The sequence below is a fragment of the Protopterus annectens genome, chromosome 8.part0, assembly GCF_019279795.1.
Source record: "Protopterus annectens isolate FY-2018-M chromosome 8.part0, PAN1.0, whole genome shotgun sequence".
Taxonomy (NCBI): domain Eukaryota; kingdom Metazoa; phylum Chordata; order Ceratodontiformes; family Protopteridae; genus Protopterus; species Protopterus annectens.
The window spans coordinates 1205198043-1205218508 of record NC_056741.1 but is presented as its reverse complement, the minus strand read 5'-3'; the positions used below and the strand labels follow the sequence as shown (position 1 = coordinate 1205218508).

At 39.5% G+C, this 20466-nt stretch overlaps 1 protein-coding gene across 1 annotated transcript in view; it reads right to left on the bottom strand.

Annotated features, from left to right (window-relative positions):
* ABT1 (activator of basal transcription 1) overlaps positions 1-20466 on the bottom strand; it is a 499518-nt gene that overhangs the window by 60910 nt on the left and 418142 nt on the right. The window contains exon 3 of the mRNA XM_044080697.1: positions 17663-17844. Within this exon, the coding sequence (XP_043936632.1) occupies positions 17663-17844 (182 nt within the window). The remainder of the gene's footprint in view (positions 1-17662; positions 17845-20466) is intronic.

Sequence of the window (20466 nt, the reverse complement as noted above, 5' to 3'; positions counted from 1 at the left end):
TAATTAATTAATTAATTATGTAAATATTTGATTGCTAATTGTATTTATATGAGTTGTATGGATGTGCAAGTTGTTTCTGAAGAAGTTCACTTGGCATTAAATGTGAATGAAAGCGCTAACACAACTTGTTGGTGTCTCATATTTTGGCTGTGATTTGGGCTGGAAGCGTTTGGTTATATGTGTTTTACTTAGTTTGGCTTCACAGTACTTTTGCGTTTGTGTTTCCTACGTTTTCTGGTTGAATTCGAGCCTTGAATATGTCACAAGACACCTTATTGGAGTTATCCACTCATCCGTTGCCTGAAGGTTTCATCCAGTTCCAGGAGCAACTTTCGGATGTTATTGTTTCTGCTATCAAAAAGGGTCTTGACGGTACTGCTAAAACAAGCATTCCGCTTACTATCGACCGCAATCCATGCGGTAATCGGAATACATTGGCCAGCACACAGGATGACGGAAGTGGAGGTGAAGCGAATGGGGTCCCTTTCGTAGGTCCGGATAGTGTGGTGGATTACTTAGTTAGAGAAACGGAGAATCCCTTCTCGACTGTTAAAGCAACTGCAGATAAAGAAGCAGTAAGTACTGTTACTGACACTGAGTACAATAATCAAAGGAATTGTAGGGCTTGTATTTACGAGCTTGAAAAACTTGTGCTACGTTATGTAACTTTGGACATTGAGATATCTTATTTATCGGAATGCGTTAAGAGGAAATGTGTCCCACAGGGACTTCGTTTTAATAAGTTTCCGAACTCAGTCAACTATGACGACGCCTTGTTTACCGAACTTTTGGCCTTTTTCAATGACTTTGGTATCGAAATGTTGAACATTTTGGTTAAGCATTACAAGATTCAAATTGAGACAGTTAAAGACAAGCTTTTTGAATTAGATGAAAAAGTTAAGAATTTTTCCTGTTTTTCTGTGCTTTTTGGTCTGTATGCCGGGATTACGGCAAAAGCTGATAGACACAAAGCAACTATTGTCAGCAGGAAACAAAGGAAACTCATTAGAGACGTTACTGCGTATAATAATGAAACAGCATATGTTTTAGACGTTAAATCTTTTAACAACAATAAGGGGCTTTCTAATACCAGTAAGAATAAAACCCCTGGTGATAAAATTGTCAAAAGAAATGTACACAAGAATGATACTAATACAAAAAATGGCTGTATACAAAGAGATGTTACTGATTCCTTAGTAGTTGAAATGGATACTGATGCCAATATAACAGACATTTTGGAAGTGATAGATCAGGACATTAGTGTAGCCTCTGCTAATGAAAATAATGGTAACAACAATAGGAACATTGACACTAGTAAAGGTGAGGGTACTTCCCAAGGTGGACCTTTTTTAGTGGACAAACAAGGAAACAAAAGAGGCCCCACTTGGTCCAAGGTTGCACAGAACAGACCAAAGGGGAGATTGAGAAACAAAAAGAGATGGTAAATTGTAATGTTAGTGATGAGTTTGAAATACAAATACACAACTTGTCTAATTTACATTTATCTGAAGATGTACACAAACTGTTGAAGAAAGGGTTTTCATACATTCCCTCTAACAACATCAACAAGGCTAGAACCATTATAGATCTCAGATTGACCCTTAGGAAGCTTAACTTGAGATACATCTTGAAGGATTTAGATTGTAATGATGTAAATCTGGGTCCCAAAAAGGCAAGTACATACAATCCACCATTAATTAATACTTTGCAAATATTTCAAAATATTAGTGAAGAAGCTATAAGGAAAATATACCCTGTTTATCATCACAATAATTTCAATGAGTCAGAATATTTGGCTTTGGAAGAGCTTAGAACTAACAAACAAGTTAGAGTTATGAAGGCAGACAAAGGGGGTAAAATTGTCATTATGGACAATACCCATTACATCAGGTCTATGGAGAACTTGTTAAAAGATGGTGATACATACCAGGTAGTTGACAGTGTACATATCCGGAACAGTTTCTCTAAACTAGACATAAGCCTGTTTGATATTTTTAGTCAGGGAGAAATTGACTATAACACCTACAGCTTTTTACTAATAGAATTTCCGAAAATGGGAAATATGTTTGGCATACCAAAACTTCAAAAGGATCTAGTAGATCCCCCATTTAGGCCTATAATATCAGCAGCCAAATACAAAACTGAGAACATTTCAATATGGCTGGATTATATGTTAAATCCAGTTGTACAAGCTTCCAAATACTATCTAAAGGATTCATGGCACTTATTAGAAAAACTGAGGGAACTTAAATTGCCAGTTTCTAAATTGGCTATGGCCACTTTAGATGTACAGTCTTTGTACACATGTATAGACAACAATATAGGTATTGAATATTTAAGAGAATATCTTGTTAAAAATACCAATTTTGATGGAACAAAAATCAATACCATCTGTACACTCATGGAACTAATTTTAGACAATAATTTTTTTCACATTCAATAACATCTTCTATCAACAAATTGCAGGTGTAGCAATGGGTGCACGTGTAGCACCAGCATATGCAAACCTAGTGATGTCTCAGTGGGAGACCAGGTTCATAGAAAATTGTGCATTTTTCAACAATATTGTCTTTTACACTCGTTATATTGATGATTTGTTCTTTTTATGGCATGGAACATTTGAAGAATTTGAACATTTTGTTTCTTTCTTAAACAATAGTACTTGTTTTTTGAAATTCACCATTGGAGCTTTTGGTAGTGACATTTCTTTTTTGGATTTATCACTTAGTTATGATCATCACACACAGACCTTTTCAAGTAAAATATATAGGAAATCTACTTTCACGAATCAATATTTACATCAAACTAGTTTACACCCTCATCATATGAAAAAAGGAGTAATAAAAGGTCAGTACATTAGGTTGAGTAGATTAACCTCTGATACTGAAGTTTTTCAAAATGAGATGTCAATATTGAGAAATTTCTTTATTAACAGGGGATATGGAGAGTCATGGTTATTGTTGATTGAAAAAGAAGTTTTACAACTTCGCAATACAACAATAGGACCTATTTTAAATTCAGGTTTAATTTTGACTAGACATAATAATTCTGACAATGTAGAACACATGATTGAAAAGGAGTTCGTGAATGCTTTTATTCTGCCTATATGCAATGAAATGTGGATTATCAAAGATATTATTCTAGATAATTGGAAAATAATATTAGGTAACCATGAATTGACAAACGCTGTAGGTAGAAAGCCTCGCTTCACTTTTAAGAGGGTTGTTAATATTAAGACAATTTTGGAAGGTAAAGACAGGTACGTTGCTGACAAAAAAAGTATTATAAAAACTAAAGGAACGTACTCATGTCACACATGTAAACAGTGTAGACATATAAGTAATTCTTCATCTATACATTTTCCACATTTGTCATACACACATTGGTCCAAAGCATTTTTTACATGCCAAAGTTCGATGGTAGTTTATGTTGCTCAGTGTCAGACATGTCCTAGTTATTATGTGGGCATGACAACGAGAGAACTTAAGGTTAGAATTCGTGAGCATATGTCAGCCATTAGAAAGAAAGATGTCAACAACGCATTGGCCAGACATTCAGTCATTTGTAGTATGTTTAAAAAGTTCACATTTTCTGTCATGGATAATGTGTCAAATACTGTATTTAATGGAAATGTAAAAATTTTGCTAGAATGTAAAGAGTCATTCTGGCAATTTTTTCTTGGGGCAGATAGTGCCCCAGGTTTAAATGAAGTGATTAACCTAAAATGTTTTTTAGAAAATAGATAGTACAACACACACTATTTTTTTATTAAATATATGTTATTCAAATTCATTAATTTTTTAGATAAATCAAATTTTTTACATTCAAAGATTTAAAATATGTATTTTTTATTCATTTCTGTGATTATTTTTGACCTAGAAATGGTTTATAGAATATTTAGTATATGTCTTTAAATTATCAATTTAATTAATTAATTATGTAAATATTTGATTGCTAATTGTATTTATATGAGTTGTATGGATGTGCAAGCTGTTTCTGAAGAAGTTCACTTGGCATTAAATGTGAATGAAAGCGCTAACACAACTTGTTGGTGTCTCATATTTTGGCTGTGATTTGGGCTGGAAGCGTTTGGTTATATGTGTTTTACTTAGTTTGGCTTCACAGTAAATCTATTTATATTGTCTGCATCTATCTACCACCTGCCAATAACAGTGCCAACATAGAGGATATTCTTTGCTGGTTATCTCAAAACTTACCCCAAGAAACCATAATCCTAGGTGATTTTATCATTGACTGGAAATGTTGCAGCAGTGATCACCCAACCACCCACATCAATCTATTCGGTTTCTCTCAAACCATTACCTCTCCTACCAGGATAAACAAACCCAATAAGAAAGAAAGTACCTTAGATTGGATCCTCATAAATAATCCTCCCCAGACCTATGGAGCTGGAACTCTCCCTGATGATGTGAGTGACCACTAACTCACCTATATCAGGCATAAGACCAATCTTCCCATTCCAACCATTTGCAGGACAGTAAGAACTAAAAAGAACTTTAACCCAGAGCTCTTCCAAAATGAACTAAAAGCATGTAACTGGTCTCCCTTAACATACCTCCCTTTGGAAGATGCTGTTAAATACTTTAACTCCAACTTCCCAGCTATACTTGACCGCCATGCTCCTACCTGCTCTATCAGAATCGGAACTAAATCCACCCCATGGCTTTCAGAGGAAACCAAGCAAAAAATCCACCTTAGAAACAAATATTGGAATAAATGGCGAATGACAAAAACCCACTTGACCAACAATATTTCAGACAGCTAAGAAATGACACAAAAATATTTATACTCTCTGACAAAAGAAATTACTACCTACAATTCCAGCAAACCTACCATAATAAACCACAAAAGTTCTGGGCGTGTATTAACGAACTATTACACCCAGGGCAATCCATCACGCCAAACCCACAAGGCACAGACCAGGAAAATCCCAAGCATACTGCAAATGCCTTTAATACCTTTTTCACTGAAGCCATTCAAACACTTGCCAGTCAGTTATCACCTCAAGACTTTCCTACATCTAACTTAGACTCCACCCAATCCCCTCCATTTCACTTCCAACCAGTCCCAACAACATATATTCTCACCCTAATCCAAAAACTGAAACCAGCCTCTCCTTCAGCAGACCAGCTATCTGCTGAATATCTACAAAAGGTAGCTAAATCCATTGCCTATCCCATTTCAATCCTGATTAACAGAACCATCACTGAAGGACACATCCCAAGTATCTGGAAAGTCTCCCATATTATCCCCCTACATAAAGGTGGAAGCTCTACTGACTTCAACTACCGTCCCATAGCCCTACTTTCCCCTTTGGCAAAGATCATGGAGAAATGTATCCACAAGCAAATGCTACACCACCAGCTATCCAGCTGTCAACATGGTTTCAGACCTTCCCACAACACTACTACTGCCCTTCTCTCCTTTACAGACCAGATCAACAAAAAACGAAACCAAAATATTCTGTCCTCTGCTTTGTTCATCGATCTGTCAAAAGCTTTCGATATGGTAAATCACCAGATACTTTGACATATCCTTACATCCCTGTCACTAGATAAACCTGCTATAAAATGGTTCTCAAATCCTACTTGGAAAACAGAGAATTCTATCTACCCACCTGCCAGTTATACTTGGTGTCCCTCAGGGGTCCATCTTAGGACTCTTACTGTTCACTTTATTTATCAATGATCTTCACCTAGCAATTCCCCAAGTGACATGCATCCAATACGCAGACTCCACTCTTGTATGCTTATCCTCAACCACATCTGAACTTCACTCCCTTACCCAAACAGTGTTTAACACAGTTGAAAAATGGTTTTCACAGCGCTGTCTCCTCCTGAACCCCAAAACAACTAAGCTCCTCCTTTTTACTCCTACGTATAGGTCTTCCCCTACAGATTTCACTGTAACATCCAACAATGGCACTCTCGTATCCCCAGAACCTACAACAAAACTACTAGGCATCACCACAGATGACAAACTCAACTTTGACACCCATATCAATAATACTTTAAAAACTGTTAACAAAAACATTGTCTCTCTCTATAGGGTCAAGCCACCCTTCCTTTCTCCTTCAGCTAGAATAACTTATTGCTCACACTCATCTAATCTCTACTCTCCTCTATGCCTCACCCATATATACAAATCTATCTAAAAACAACCTCAGTAAAATGGAACATTCCTGCAATAACATAGCCAGATTTGCAACAGGAAACCCTTTCAGAACCCACCACTGTTATAATCTAAAGCAGCTTGGTTGGCTTGAACTGCAAAATCAAGTCAATTTCCACCAACTGACCATTGCCCATAAGACCCTTTACCAACCAACAAATACTCCCATACGTTCTACCCTCATCACTCCCTATACCAATCTAAAGACCCTACGATCATCACACAAACTGCTTGTAGATATTACAAAATCCAGCAGAGCTGGGGACTCTTTCTTCTCTACTACTGCTGGAAAATCCTGGAACCTAGAACTTTCCTCATTGCTCTCTATATCACTTCAAAAGTAAACAAACTCTTCCTCAAATCACTCTGGTTGTGCCCGTGTACAAAGCCTGACTAAGCAACTAGCTCTTCTATCTTGCCTCTGCCTATCCTCTTCTCTCTAATCAAGTCCTACTCTCCTTGCATACAACATTCCCTAGTCCTACTATACTCCCTTATTTGCATCTTCAAGCTTAAAATCATTGAAACTACCTTTTACTACAGTAACTATTGCTTAACATGCCTTCTTTTTCTTTTATGTAACAACCTGTTGTCTGTGTTTGTAACTGCATTACTCTGTACTATGAATGGATTGTCAACCTTATATGATAATCTCTGAACTATTCCTTTAAAGTTCATTTTATCTGTTAATAGTTGTTTATGAATTGTGTGTGTATATGAGCTGTTTGTTTTTGATATTTGTTCTCTCAGAGCTCATCTCCCCAGGCCTCTACTGAAAATGGACATATATCCAGTTAGACTAGCCCAGTCAACAAATGCAAAATAAAATAAACTAGATGGTAGCAATGGTGCTACAATATTTATCTTATTAATGTGACTAGTGTGGCCAGTACAGGAAGACTATAATGGCAGCTTGGCTGGAATTAAATGCATGTCTAAATAAAAATGACTTTTGTTCTTACTCCAGTTGCTTGAACTAAACTCCTGAGCATAAAGCAGCATGATTCAAATGTCTCTGCTTGGATAACCCAATATCACCTTTCTAAAAAGTGGTTCCACTCTAACTTCACTTTCACAAACATTACATAAGCAGAATTCTTTCTTGCCACATTAACACTGGCTTAAACTTTAAACAGTTGCAGAAATCATGACTGATAAAATTGATCAACTTCTTCATATTATTCACAATAAAACATCCTAAAGCGACAAACTTTTTGACAGACAAATTACCCACTGCTTTGAAAACTTAAGGTTAATATGTACAAAGAATGTGCATATTGTGCAGTTTTCACATAAAACGAGACATCAATAGACTGAAAAAAAACAGTCATTTACTGACCAGAGCAAGTATTTTCATCCCTCATTAACAAACATTATTAGACAAAAAGTGAACCCTTTATAAATTAATTTTAATGTCACAAAACCATATCACAGTACCTTATCTTCAGCCCTCTGGAGCTTGTCACAGCAACTGAACGACCAACTGAAGAGTTCTGAACTATTTGCTTGAATCTTATTTTTTGTTTGAATCTTCCACCTTATCTCCCTTTTAACTTGACAAGTTCCTTTTCTAAGCTTATCCTGCTGTCACCTGCTACTTTCGTTTCATTTTAAACCCCCAAGACTGTACTCTACCTTTGAAAAAGAAAATGGTGGAAGAGGCAAGGAATTCACTGAAGATGTTTGCTTCTTTGCACCAGCTAAGCTTTTCCTACTCATAAGTATCTTCAGCTCAGTATTACCCTCCTGCTTTCCCTTTAGACACAGAGCTAGCTCTAATACGTTAAAATAATGAACAAGAAGGACACATTCATTCCTAAGCACTCCAGCTAATGCAAGTAATGTTACTCTTTTGTGACCCTTATATTACGTCATAAAAAAATCAGGTCAGCTGAGCAGCATATTGAAATTTAACACGGCTGCAAAATACTCCAGAAATGTGTCTAAACAAATATTCACATAAATTAAAATATTTACTAATTTAAGCTTAGTAATAAGTGACATCTTGCTGCAGCAATCTGTAAAGCTGCATACTGAAAGCTCTAAATATTCCACAAATCAAACAATGGCAAGAAGGCAGGACTACCTTGTGAGAGTTCTACTCAGGACAGTCTGTGACAGCACACAATTCCCTGTGGATTTGCCAAGTGTAGAACACAGTGATGAAACAAATTATATAGATTTGTTCACTTCAGCTCAACACCTCTTTCGATTCTTCACACACATACGAGCATACAACATTGGAAAAATGCATAACACTCGTATCAGAGGATTGTACACCAACTCCTTGAGGACCTGCATTTAATCCTAAGACTATATATATAAAAACTGCAGTATTCGCCACAGCATAAATCTGGCAATGTCCAAATTCTCTTGGTCAGCTCTAAGCTTTAACATATGGATTTCAAACCTGCAGGGAAGTATTCCACGGAGCGGATATATTCAAGAAACACAACCACATTACAATCATAACCCGGTTACATGCAGTGGAAAAATGCCTCACAATCGTGACTCCTTTACGAGACCAATTATAAAAGGATAGCTGCAGATACTAGACCAGCAGAAAACTGAATATCCTCTGAATAGTTTTCTTTAGGACCTCTTTGGAAAGACAATCCATACTCATATGGCTCTATGGATTCTTCTTAAAGTGTTTTACAAAATGTTGACAAGCTTCTTCCCCAATAGATTGCTAAACAGTCTTTGTAAGAGCTTCAGATGTACATAAAACAGTTCATGAAGAAACTAACTTTAATTATCAACAAAGATCAGAGAGGTCTGCTGCAAAAACATAATAGCACAAAACACCAAGTATACCACGCACCTATTACAGAAACAGTACACCAACAGTAGTATCATGCATACAGATTTCCTTCAAGTTTCTATCTAGTCACTATCGGACTTCACCCATAGTTTCTACAACAAGTCTTGCAGAAGTAGCAAATTCAGCTGCAAAACATTTTTTTCTCCAATAAAAGATCACTTCTTTTTTCAATCTCACAGTTTCTAAAAGGCCAACTCAAATTTAGAATGTACGCAATAATGGAATGTAAGGTGAAAATTTAGAGGGACCAATGGACAGTAGCAAAGACAAGTTCATCTCATCACTTTTTACAGAAAATAACTACTTCTGTTGGTATACACATGGGTGTCAATTACTCCATCGACTTGGCTGTTCATCAATGGACTAAATGACTGAATTTTGTTGTAGTCTTCTGTTTAAAATGTAAAAATATCACACGAACAGAGCAGCACATGTTTGCTGGCAAGACAAGTGCAGGCTCGGGACAGTAATGTTGAAACCTTTAGATGTTGTGAAGGTTTTCAGCATTGGGAAGGGAGCATTTGTGCGAGTGTAGCAGGGTTTAGATAGGGTTATGTGAGGTCATAGTTAAGTGTAATGTGTGCATGATGTGTGTCTGCATGTGTGTCAAACTTGTACAGATTAAAAAACCCTTTCTATAACACTGACATGAAAAGGTAAAGTGTGTGGGTAAGGGTTAGCCGGTATAAAGCAATGTGGAGGGGGGGCAAAGCCCATCTTACTAACGCCTGCTAATTCTAACTATGAATAATACCCCTAAAAAATCCCTTTCTGTAATGTTAACCTTTCAGACATATTTGAGACAAATGTGCCCTGGGTTTTACTGTTCCGATCGCAAAAGAAAAAGTACAGTTTTGTACCTATCATAAATGTAGATGTCCGATAGGAATGCATCTGCAGTCCTTACAAATGGGTTGTCCTGTCGTCAGGCAGCCCTTCAATCGGCCGGATTCCAAAGTCTGGGTCTGGCCTCGGCTGGTGTCGCACTTCACCCGACGTCATAGCTGCAGTTCTTCGGGTATAAAGGCATCAGCCGACGCCATTTTCCTCAGTGTTTCTTGCCCCAGATGCCAGGTGCCCTCTTGGAAGGCTAAATTTGGATAAATGCCAATGTTTCCAAATAGTAGAGAGCAAACACAAAAAATAAGCATGTATGTACATATATACAAACAAATACACCATAATAGACCCCCCCCCCAGCTAGCTATAAGATGGGCAAATACCCTAGGAGTACCACAGAGGGGAAGGCGGGTGGGTAATTCCTATCGGACATCTACATTTATGGTAGGTACAAAACTGTACTATGTCCTTCAGGGATGCATCTGCAGTCCTTACAAATGGGTAGAATACCATAGCCAAACTAGGGGAGGAGGAAAAAATAGAGATTATGGTGTAGTTAGGATCCCTTGCAAAACAGCAGTGGCAAACCCTGCTCGGGATCTAGAGTATAAAGGTAAATTATAATGCTTGGCAAATGTATGCACGGAGGTCCAAGTAGCAGCCTCTATAATGTCCTTGGTAGCCACTCCTCGTAAGAAAGCTGTGGTAGTGGCTGTAGCCCTTGTAGAGTGAGGCCTGATGTTCTCTGGGGTTTTCTTTCCATGGTAGGAGTAACAAAATCTAATGCAATTTCCTATCCACTTGGAGATTGTCTGTTTTGAAATTGCTTTTCCTTCCCTTCCTGTTGCATATGCTACCAGAAGCTGGTCAGTTTTTCTATTGCTCTTGGTCCTGTCCAGGTAGTAGCGTAACTGTCTATGTACATCCAAGGTATGCAACAGTCTTTCTCCCCTGTTCTGTGGGTTGGGGAAGAATGTAGGTAGGTGGTTAGACTGATTTAAAGACACTCTGGATACCACCTTAGGCATAAATGTAGGATTTGTTCTCATGGACACTCTATCTTGATGGAAGAACAGGAAGGGTTGCACTGCCATTAATGCCTGTAGTTCAGATACCCTTCTTGCTGAAGTGATTGCCAGCAGAAAAGCAGTCTTCCATGATAAGTATTGTAATTCTGCTGTTGCTGCTGGTTTGAAAGGAGGAAGTGTCAATTTTTCTACCACAAAGTTCAAGTCCCATGCTGGCAATGGTGGTTTCCTAGGAGGTTTTACATTTTTAATTCCTCTCAGAAACTGCCTGAGCACAGGATGTGAGAAGACAGGAGGATCCAAACTGTATTCTGCTGAAATAGCTGATGCATGTATCTTGATGGAGGAATAGGACAGGCCTGTGTGGAAGAGCTCTGCCAAGTATTCCAGGATGTTGGCTATGTTTACCAGTGACACATCTTCTCCCTTTGCAGTACTCCAAATGAGATATCTTTTCCATTTTGCTGCATAATTTTTTCTTGTTGAGGGTCTGCGAGCCTCAAGGATAATGTCTTTAACCCTTTGGGATAAATTTGGGTTAATTGATCTTATGTAATGTTCCAGGCAGTCAGCTGCAGAGTTTTCAGGTTTGGATGCAGGATGTTGTAGTTGTTCTGTGTTAACAGCAATGGAACCAGGGGTAGTGTCCATATTTGTTCCCGAGACATGCTCCTTAGTAATGGGTACCAATGTTGCCTTGGCCAGTCTGGAGCTATCAGAATGATCCTTGGACGGTCCTCTTTGATCTTCAATAGCACCTTGTGCATCAAAGGAAGTGGTGGGAATGCATATGCTGTCAGGTTTTTCCAAATGAAAGATAGGGAGTCCACCTTCCAAGCAAGTGGGTGGTACGTCCGTGTGCAGAATTTCTTTAGCTGGTGATTGTGTGGGGACGCAAATAAGTCTATTTCTGGGAGTCCCCATTTTCTTGTAATGGCTTTGAAGATGTCCGGATGCAGCATCCATTCGTGGGCATCCGTGGTAGTCCTGCTTAATATATCTGCTAGAATGTTTTCTTTTCCCAGTACAAAAATTGCTTGTAACTGAATGTTGTAGCTCAGAGCCACATTCCATAGGTCCAGTGCCATCCGGCATAGAGGGTATGAATGTGTGCCTCCCTGTTTGTTGATGTACCACATAACTGTGGTGTTGTCTGTCCTTATCATCAACTGACCTTCTCGCAGAAATGGTCTGAATGTCTGGATTGCCAATTTTACTGCCAGCATTTCCTTTAGATTTATGTGCAGGTGCAGCTGGTCTTGAGTCCATAAGCCTTGTATGCACCTGTCCAGCATGTGGGCCCCCCAACCGAGGTCTGAGGCGTCCGTCGTGATGGTTTGGCTTGGTTGAATGCTGTAGAAGGGCAATCCTGTGTTTGATTGACAGGCCTGAGCCCACCATAGGAACTCTTGCTTCAGGCATGGGATTATTGGAATTTTGGTTTCTAGGCTGTGCTTGTGTTGAGACCATAAATTCTTTAGGTACCACTGTAGCTTTCTCATATGCAGTCTGGCATGAGGGACCAGTATTATGCACGATGCCATGAAGCCCAGGGCTTGTAGTACTTTTCTTGCTGTTAGATGGTTCTGCTTTGTTAATGCCAAGAAGTAGAGAGGTAGTTGCTCTTGTTTTTCTACAGTTAGGAATGCCATTTGCTTTGATGTGTCCAGCTCTGCACCCAAAAAGGTTATTCTTTGGGATGGTGTCAGTCTTGACTTTTTTAAGTTGACTGTATATCCCAGGGCTTGTAGCAGGTGAATGACTCTTTGTAAGTCTTCTGTTAGCTTGTTTTTGTTGTCCGCTTGTATCAGGCAGTCGTCCAGGTAGGGGTAAATTTGGATTCCCTGAAGCCTGCAATGAGCAATTACTGATGCCAGGCATTTCGTGAACACTCTGGGTGCAGTAGATAAGCCAAAGGGCAATGCTGAGAATTGATAATGCTCTGATCCTGCAAGAAATCTGAGGTATCTTCTGCAATTTGGTCGTATGGGGACGTGCAGGTATGCCTCCTTGAGATCTAGAGTTACCAGCCAAGACTCCTTGCCCAGCATGGGAAGAAGCTGCTGTAGAGTCAGCATTTTGAATTTTGGAACAATGAGGAATGTGTTTAAAGCGGACAGGTCGAGAATAGGCCTCCATTTGCTCTCTTTTCTTGGTACCAGGAAGAGTCTGGAGTAAAATCCCTTTCCTTGTTCCATAGATGGTACCATTTCCACAGCTCTCATCCTTAATAATTGAGATATTTGTTTTAGAGCTTCTGCCTTTTGAGTTGGTGGTAGGTTTGGCATTCCTCTCTTTCCTGGTAGAGTATGGAAATGAAACCTGTAACCTTGGTCTATAGTTTGCAAAATCCACTTGTCCCTTGTGATGTAATGCCAGTTCTTTGAAAATAAAGCTAGCTTTCCGCCTAAGGGTGCTTCTAGTTGTTCCCTGGTAGGCGGTGCCAGAGCCAAGTCACTGTGATTGTCCTGTTGCAGTGGTGGTGGCTGCGTCTGTGCCTCGCTGGTTGTTACCCTGCCACTGGCGTCCCCTCTGTAGGCACCCCTGGATTGGTTTCTGCCTCTTGAATGCCTATTCCTGCCTCTCTGTGCTTTAGAGGAGTCTGGAAAGGGCCAATTCCTGCTAAACCTTGGAGGTTGGACCTGTAAGAAATATTTCACTGTTTGTACAGATTTTGCCTTCTCTTCCATCTTCTTCAGTACCTGTTGTTCAGGAGAACCAAATAAATTGGCCTTGTCCATGGGAGCATCTAATAGTTTTGATTTGACATGGTCCGGTAAGGCCTGCTCTTTCAACCATGCATGCCTTCTGATAACTGTGCCAGTCATGGCTGATCTAAAGGAAGCCTCCAGTGCATCATAGCCGCATTTTAAAGAATGGTTACTAACTTGCTGAATGTTATGTACCATTTCCTGAACATACTTCTTATCTAAAGGTTCATCAGAGGACAGTTTTTTAGTTAACTGGTCTAGCATAAATTCTTGATATTGGATCATATGAAATTGACAGTTCAAGGCCCTAGCTGACAGACTAGCAGAAGTGTAAACTTTTTTACCCCATCTCTCTAAGGACCTGGATTCCCTTTCAGAGGGGAGGGGATTTTTAGCAGAGGTAGTTGCTACAGCCTTAGGCCCCTGGGAGATAGTCTCGGGATCTGCAAAAGGAGCCTTGTATAAATGGTGATGTGTGTCCGGGACCCTGTAGAACCTATCGGGCTTAGCAGGGGCCGGAGGTAATGAATCAGGAGCAGTACAAGCATCATTAAATGCATCATCTACAACAGAAAGAACTGGAGGTATAGCTAAAGGCCTATGTTGTGGTAAATGCAAAAAGGTTCTAAGCCTTTTCCTGGAGTCTGAAAAATCTTGGCCCTGCCACTGAAATTGTTCCCTCATAGCATGCAAGGTTTCCCCAAAGGAAAATTCCTCGGGTGGAGAGGCAGAAGGGATGGACTCTTCAGCATCAGAGTCTTCGTAAGGGGAATAAGGAGCCTCTGGAGGGTCTGTATTATCTGAATCATCAGAGGAATCATCTGTGGACACTGGCTCAGGGGGCTCTGTTCTAGGCCTCTTCTTTGGAGGTGGATGAGAGGCCCTGTCTGGATGAGGTTGGGATCCCCGGATTAAAGAAATGAGATCCTCTGCCAGAGAAAGCATTTGGGAACTGGAGCTGGGCCTGTGAGAGGGGGTCTTAACAGGTACAGTTTTTGTAGCTTTAGCTGCTTTAGCCCTGGCAAAGGCCTTAATGGACATGGCTGCAGGAGGCCTAGCAGCTCCACGTGCAGGAGTTGAAATATCCAAGGGAATAGTATCAGATAATTCCTGAGAAACCGCAACTGCAGGTTGGATTTCAGAAGCCGATTCCACCAGGTTAGAAGAGACCTCGGTAGAAGGCATGTTTTCGGCTGAAGGAAGAACCGTTTGCTCGGTTTCAGCCGAAACCGAGACACTCGCGGTTGGCTTAACCGCGGTTTCGGCCGAAACCGCGGACCGCGAGTGTCGGTCCTTTTCCTTGCGTTTTTTGGATATTTGTGAAGTCGGAGGATCCGACGGCATAATATAAGCAAAATCAGTGCCGAAAAACTGCTCAGCAAATTCCGACCGACGTCTAAGCGTCCGTCGGTTAAAAGAAGCACAGGCTAGACAAGCTGCTACGTCGTGGTCTGGGCCTAAACAAGGTAAGCAGTAAGAGTGGAAATCTTTATGAGGTATTTGTTTCCCACAAGTTAAACAGTTATTCACTTTTTCTGACATCGGCTGAGGCAAGAAAGAGTCCCCAACGGGGTACTTAGCTTTTTAGAAGTCTTCGAAGTAGTATTCGGTAGAAGTAATCTCTGGTTCTGACCGACCGGCACTTGCGAACAGCTTCTGCTTCAGGCGCCACGCGGCAAGAAAGACTGAGGAAAATGGCGTCGGCTGATGCCTTTATACCCGAAGAACTGCAGCTATGACGTCGGGTGAAGTGCGACACCAGCCGAGGCCAGACCCAGACTTTGGAATCCGGCCGACCGAAGGGCTGCCTGACGACAGGACAACCCATTTGTAAGGACTGCAGATGCATCCTTGAAGGACATCCATGTGTTTCCTTTTGCAATGTTTTTTTGTTTCAATTCTTGAGTTGTTCAGTATGTTGGACTTTGGAAAGCTGGCACTGATAAATTCAGTTTCAATGCCTTTGTATACCGATACACACACAAGCACACATCTATACTTATGTATATATGTATGTACATACATTAAATTGAAGTGTGATATATACACATATATATATATATATATATATATATATATATATGTACACACACACACGCCTATGTACAGATATGAGCGTGTAATGAGCATGTACATATATGTACATACATATTATATAGATATATATACTTAGATAAATAGTGCTGTGATTCTGATAGGAAACCCATCAAAGATGTATGATTAGTAGTTATGCAATTTTCTTGGTAGGAAACAGCAGTGATTCAGTGGTGGTTCTTGCTGCTGAATAGTTCTCCTGTATGTTTCTTGGCAGGGGTACATTCTTTGCAGGCTACACACCATTCATTTGCATGCGTAGGTTTTCATGGGGCCTCAAGGTTTCTCCCACATCTCAAAGACATGTCAATAAGTGAACAGATGCTCCTTTAAACTGCTCAGAGGGAGTATATGCATGTATCCTGTAAAGGTCTGGTGTGTTGTCCAGGACTGTCCCCCCCCCCCCATGCCGAGTACTTGTCGGTACAGGCTACAATGGTCAGTGACCATGAAAAGGACGAAATAACAGTGATATATGGATACATTTTCTTAAGTTAAGAGAACCTTTTCAGAGGTACCCTATAGTAAAATGACAGCAGAAACTATGCAGGACCCCAAAATTGGAACATAAGAAATGCAATACAATTACCAAGTATACCTTACAGCAAATGAAATAAAAAGAAAAATCAATACTTTAGAAGTAAAGTAAAAGGTGCTTCCAGCAAAATTCCAGGGAGTTATTTAATACACTACAGTTCAGAAGTGTTCGTTTAAGATACCTATTTAGTATCTAGTGTCTGAAGCTTTCAAAGGGGACCAAACTCCCTTCTTTTTGGGGGGGCAGGAGGCATAAGTAGATGTAGGGCTCATGCTATGCATAGGGGCAGGGTGTTTACTTCACCAATTAAAGGGCTAGTTCCAACTTAAGTTGAAACCATGAAACTTAAGTTGAAACATGAAACCAGACAAAGGGGTAGGGATGGTGATTGTTGAGAAGATAAATTACATTAACCAAATGTTATCCACCTTATATTGTGAAGACAAGTATGAGGTGGTGTCACAAATGAGGTGAACATAGCCCACAGAAAAATTCAGCTTATGTTAGAGGACTCCTTGTTCCAGGACAGTATTAATGAAGACATTTTCAACTATTTGGCCATCAACCATCCCACTATTTCAACCATCTTCGGGATTCTGATGGTGCACAAGAGCACTGGATATCCCCCTTATAGGCTCATTGCGACTTCCATAATAGTACCACCTAATCGCTGGGGATATTTGTAGATAGGTTAATCAGGAATTCGATGAGGGGTACTGACGAAAGTGCTTGACTGGAATTTTATTGTTGTTTCTCTGGCATTGTATACATTAAAATGTTTTTTACTCTGTGTGGTTGGTGGTTGTTACCACTACACGAGGTTTGTTTGGTTCCTGGTTTTGTGTTCCTCGTGCTATACACTGTGGTTTTTATTCAGAAGTGTTAGTTTAAAATAACTATTTAGTATCTATTTAGTGTCTGAAGCTTTCAAGGGGACCAAACCACCTTTTTTGGGGGGGGGCAGGGGCATAAGTAGATGTAGGGCTCACACTATGCAAAGGGGCAGGGTGTTCAATGTGAATCTACACTGAAACTTTGCCCAACTCAGGAAATGTAAAACAAATCAGAGACTTTTCCTTTGTCAGGGACGAAGGTATTAACTGCCTATCCTTAAGGAGGACCTCAGGTGAAACAGTAGGAAGCACAATGACTCAAATATAATCTTAGCTGAATAAGGCAGTTAAGGTCACTGCATGCTGCTAACAGGCAGCATGTGTACCCTTCAAACAGAGAAATAAGAGAAAATTAAGTATTGTGTCAAGTTGGGTCACCTGAAGAAGAAATCCTTAGACTTAAGAGAAAATTAAGTATTGTGTCAAGTTGGGTCACCTGAAGAAGAAATCCTTAGACTTAGACCTCCGATATTAGATGTATAATTCTGAGTACAAGACCTGTGAAAATGACTTGGTTCTAGAATATAAATGACTGTAAATACCTTCATTGTCCACAGGTCATCATGGAAACGGCTCCGCTTTCGTGTGCCAATAGGAGTACCATTAAGACTGGCTGCCACTAACTTAGCAATACGTTTGTCACGAAATTCTACCCAGCCTTCAGTGAAGTTTCTGGCATTACCACCAGATTGTTTCTTCTTCTTCTTCTTAGGAATAGGTTTATCTAAAACGAAATGAAGTATAATAAAATGTCACAATGTGTGTGTTAAGACAATGACAGCAAAGCTAGACATGAAAGTTTTTCTTGAACATCGTTTTTATTAGCAAGCACCATAGAAAGGACACTCCTACAGTACATTTTTAATACATTTTCATACTTCCTCCATTAATGACAAATATTTCTGTCATGAAAGGCATACCAGTGCAGAAGAAAGCAATCTCTCTTTTCCCTCCGTTGTCATAGGAGCACTGCAAGATCCTACAGCAACATATTAATCAGAAGAAAGGCAAATATACCACTTGTATAAAGGGAACTCAGGCAACATTAAAACGAATGCCAGAACACTAGCCTTGGTCACCTATTTTACTTATTTACTTTTATATAAAGAGTGAAATTATACTTGGCCAACTACAACTCTTGAAAGTATAATGATAGGAGACGCATCACCTAAGCAACAATCTAGTCTGCAGCAGTCTCCGTCAGTAGGTAGTACATGAATGAGCAACAGAAAGGGCTAGTAAAGCCCATATCTAAGGCAATAGCATTTCAGCAGTCCATCAGTACATTGTAGACGTAATTCAGAACAGTGTTTCAGTTTCTCCACATGAAGATTTCAGTGGAGCGTTCAAAATGTTTTGTTCACAATTTGTTGTTTCAATACGTCATTTTTGGGAAATCCTTGGTATGTTTATTGGATGCCTTTTGCTGTAGTGTCACTGTAAATGTCTGACAGCACACAAGACTAAAGTTGTGAGCTGTTAAGGAGCTTATTCTTATAGTACAGGGCAGTGGCGGCTGGTGACTTCAAATCACAGGGGGGCTGCAGGAGACAGCTGAATGGGGGGGGTCAAGGGGAAGGGGTGTGGTCAACTAGAAAGGGGAGGAGCTATGCACACAACCACAAAAACTAACTTTAATTAAATACGCTGCCCTGGGTGGCAAACCATCATTATGAAAGTCCAATCAAGGCAAAAATAAGTGTAGAAGAATTAAAATATTTCAATGCATTGGCTGCATGACAGCTTACTTAATATCTAGATGGAAACAAAAGGTTGTGAGGCATGAAAAAATAAATTACTTTTTAAATACATTACTGGAATGCCAGTCAAAATCAAGTATAAGAAAAACCAGAAGCACTCAACTCAAACCACTTCTCCTTGCACTGTAGTTCTAATTATAATATATTCAGCTTTATTAAAGTACCAAGTAACATGCTGAAAGTAGAAATCTCTGTGATGCCCCCACTTGTAAAAATGTTTCTTATCCAAAAAAGACCTGCTGCCTGACAACTTATTTCATGGGGAAAACATGATCAAAGTAAAAAATGAAAAGCAAACAAGAAACAAGCTCAAGATACATTGCTTAAAGGATTACTGTACAGGTTATGGACCACACATGATTGGCATTCTGTTTAGTTTACGGGTAAAGTCTGTAGAGATGACTGGAAGTCTCCAACAAGTGTAATGAGCTTTTTAAAATAATGGAATCCTGTCCTAATACCCAAGGCTTATACATTATCTAGTCAAGTATTCTCTGCATGGCAACAACAGAAAGGCTTTCAATGTTGACAATTCTTTAACAGTATGCTTATTAAAGCTTACTTGCATCTTACGATCTCAGACAAGCTTACCTTATGGTCATTAAAGCATTGCTACTTAAACACAGAGCAACAGGCACTTTGAGTAATAAGCATAAATCTGAGTAATAAGCATAAATCAACAGTACAAAAATATGACAGAAACCAGACCATTCTGCAAAATCAAGGACAGATGAAAAGCCACTGTAGTACTTATGCAGTGTGTCCTCCCCATCCAAGGTAGACACAACTACTTCTTGCCTTGCTTGGACACATCCAAAGTCACTACATGGGGGAGTGGGGTGCAACACGTATGTCACAATTTGAAATGTCTCTGGCTGACTGTGATGGCCCTGATACATTTGTCATACCTCTCAACCTCAAGAGCAAGAAATCTGGACAAAGCCATACACAGAAGTGGGACAAAGGCCCAAAAATAAGGCCAATTTTTAAATACTGCTCTAATAAACTTAGAAAGATAATAGAATAGGTCTTGCATTAGTATGAATTTTCTGAAGGGTATAAAATCTGAAACTCAAATGTCTGTCATTTTCTAACTTCAGTCTTTAGTGATTTGTCACTAATTTGCCAAAACACACAATTTTATGAAAAATGGACCAAAAATGTGATGCAAAAATATAAAATAGACACACAATACAGCTGGGAACCTGCCAAGGAAGGGACACTTTAATATTAGTACTGCCTACCTTGAGCAGCTGACAAAATAAAAGAATCTACATGCATTTCAACGAAGTAATCTATAACTTTGATTATTACAGTTATTTCTTAATTGTAAACCCTCCATGTTTTCTTCCAAAATTGCTATTTTGCGGAGGGATTATTAGGGGGAAGAGCAACATTTTGAGCCAAAAATCGGGGACAGTTGAGAGGTTGGCTATGCCTAATTCTATAAAGCAATTTATTTGCATGTACCTCTCAACCTGTTAATGCAGTAAATCTGAACAAGGTCAAATATATTGGGGGCACATATAAACAGTACTAAAAATTGCTCTTGTATAAATTGAGACAGTTGATAGAACAGCTCTTAC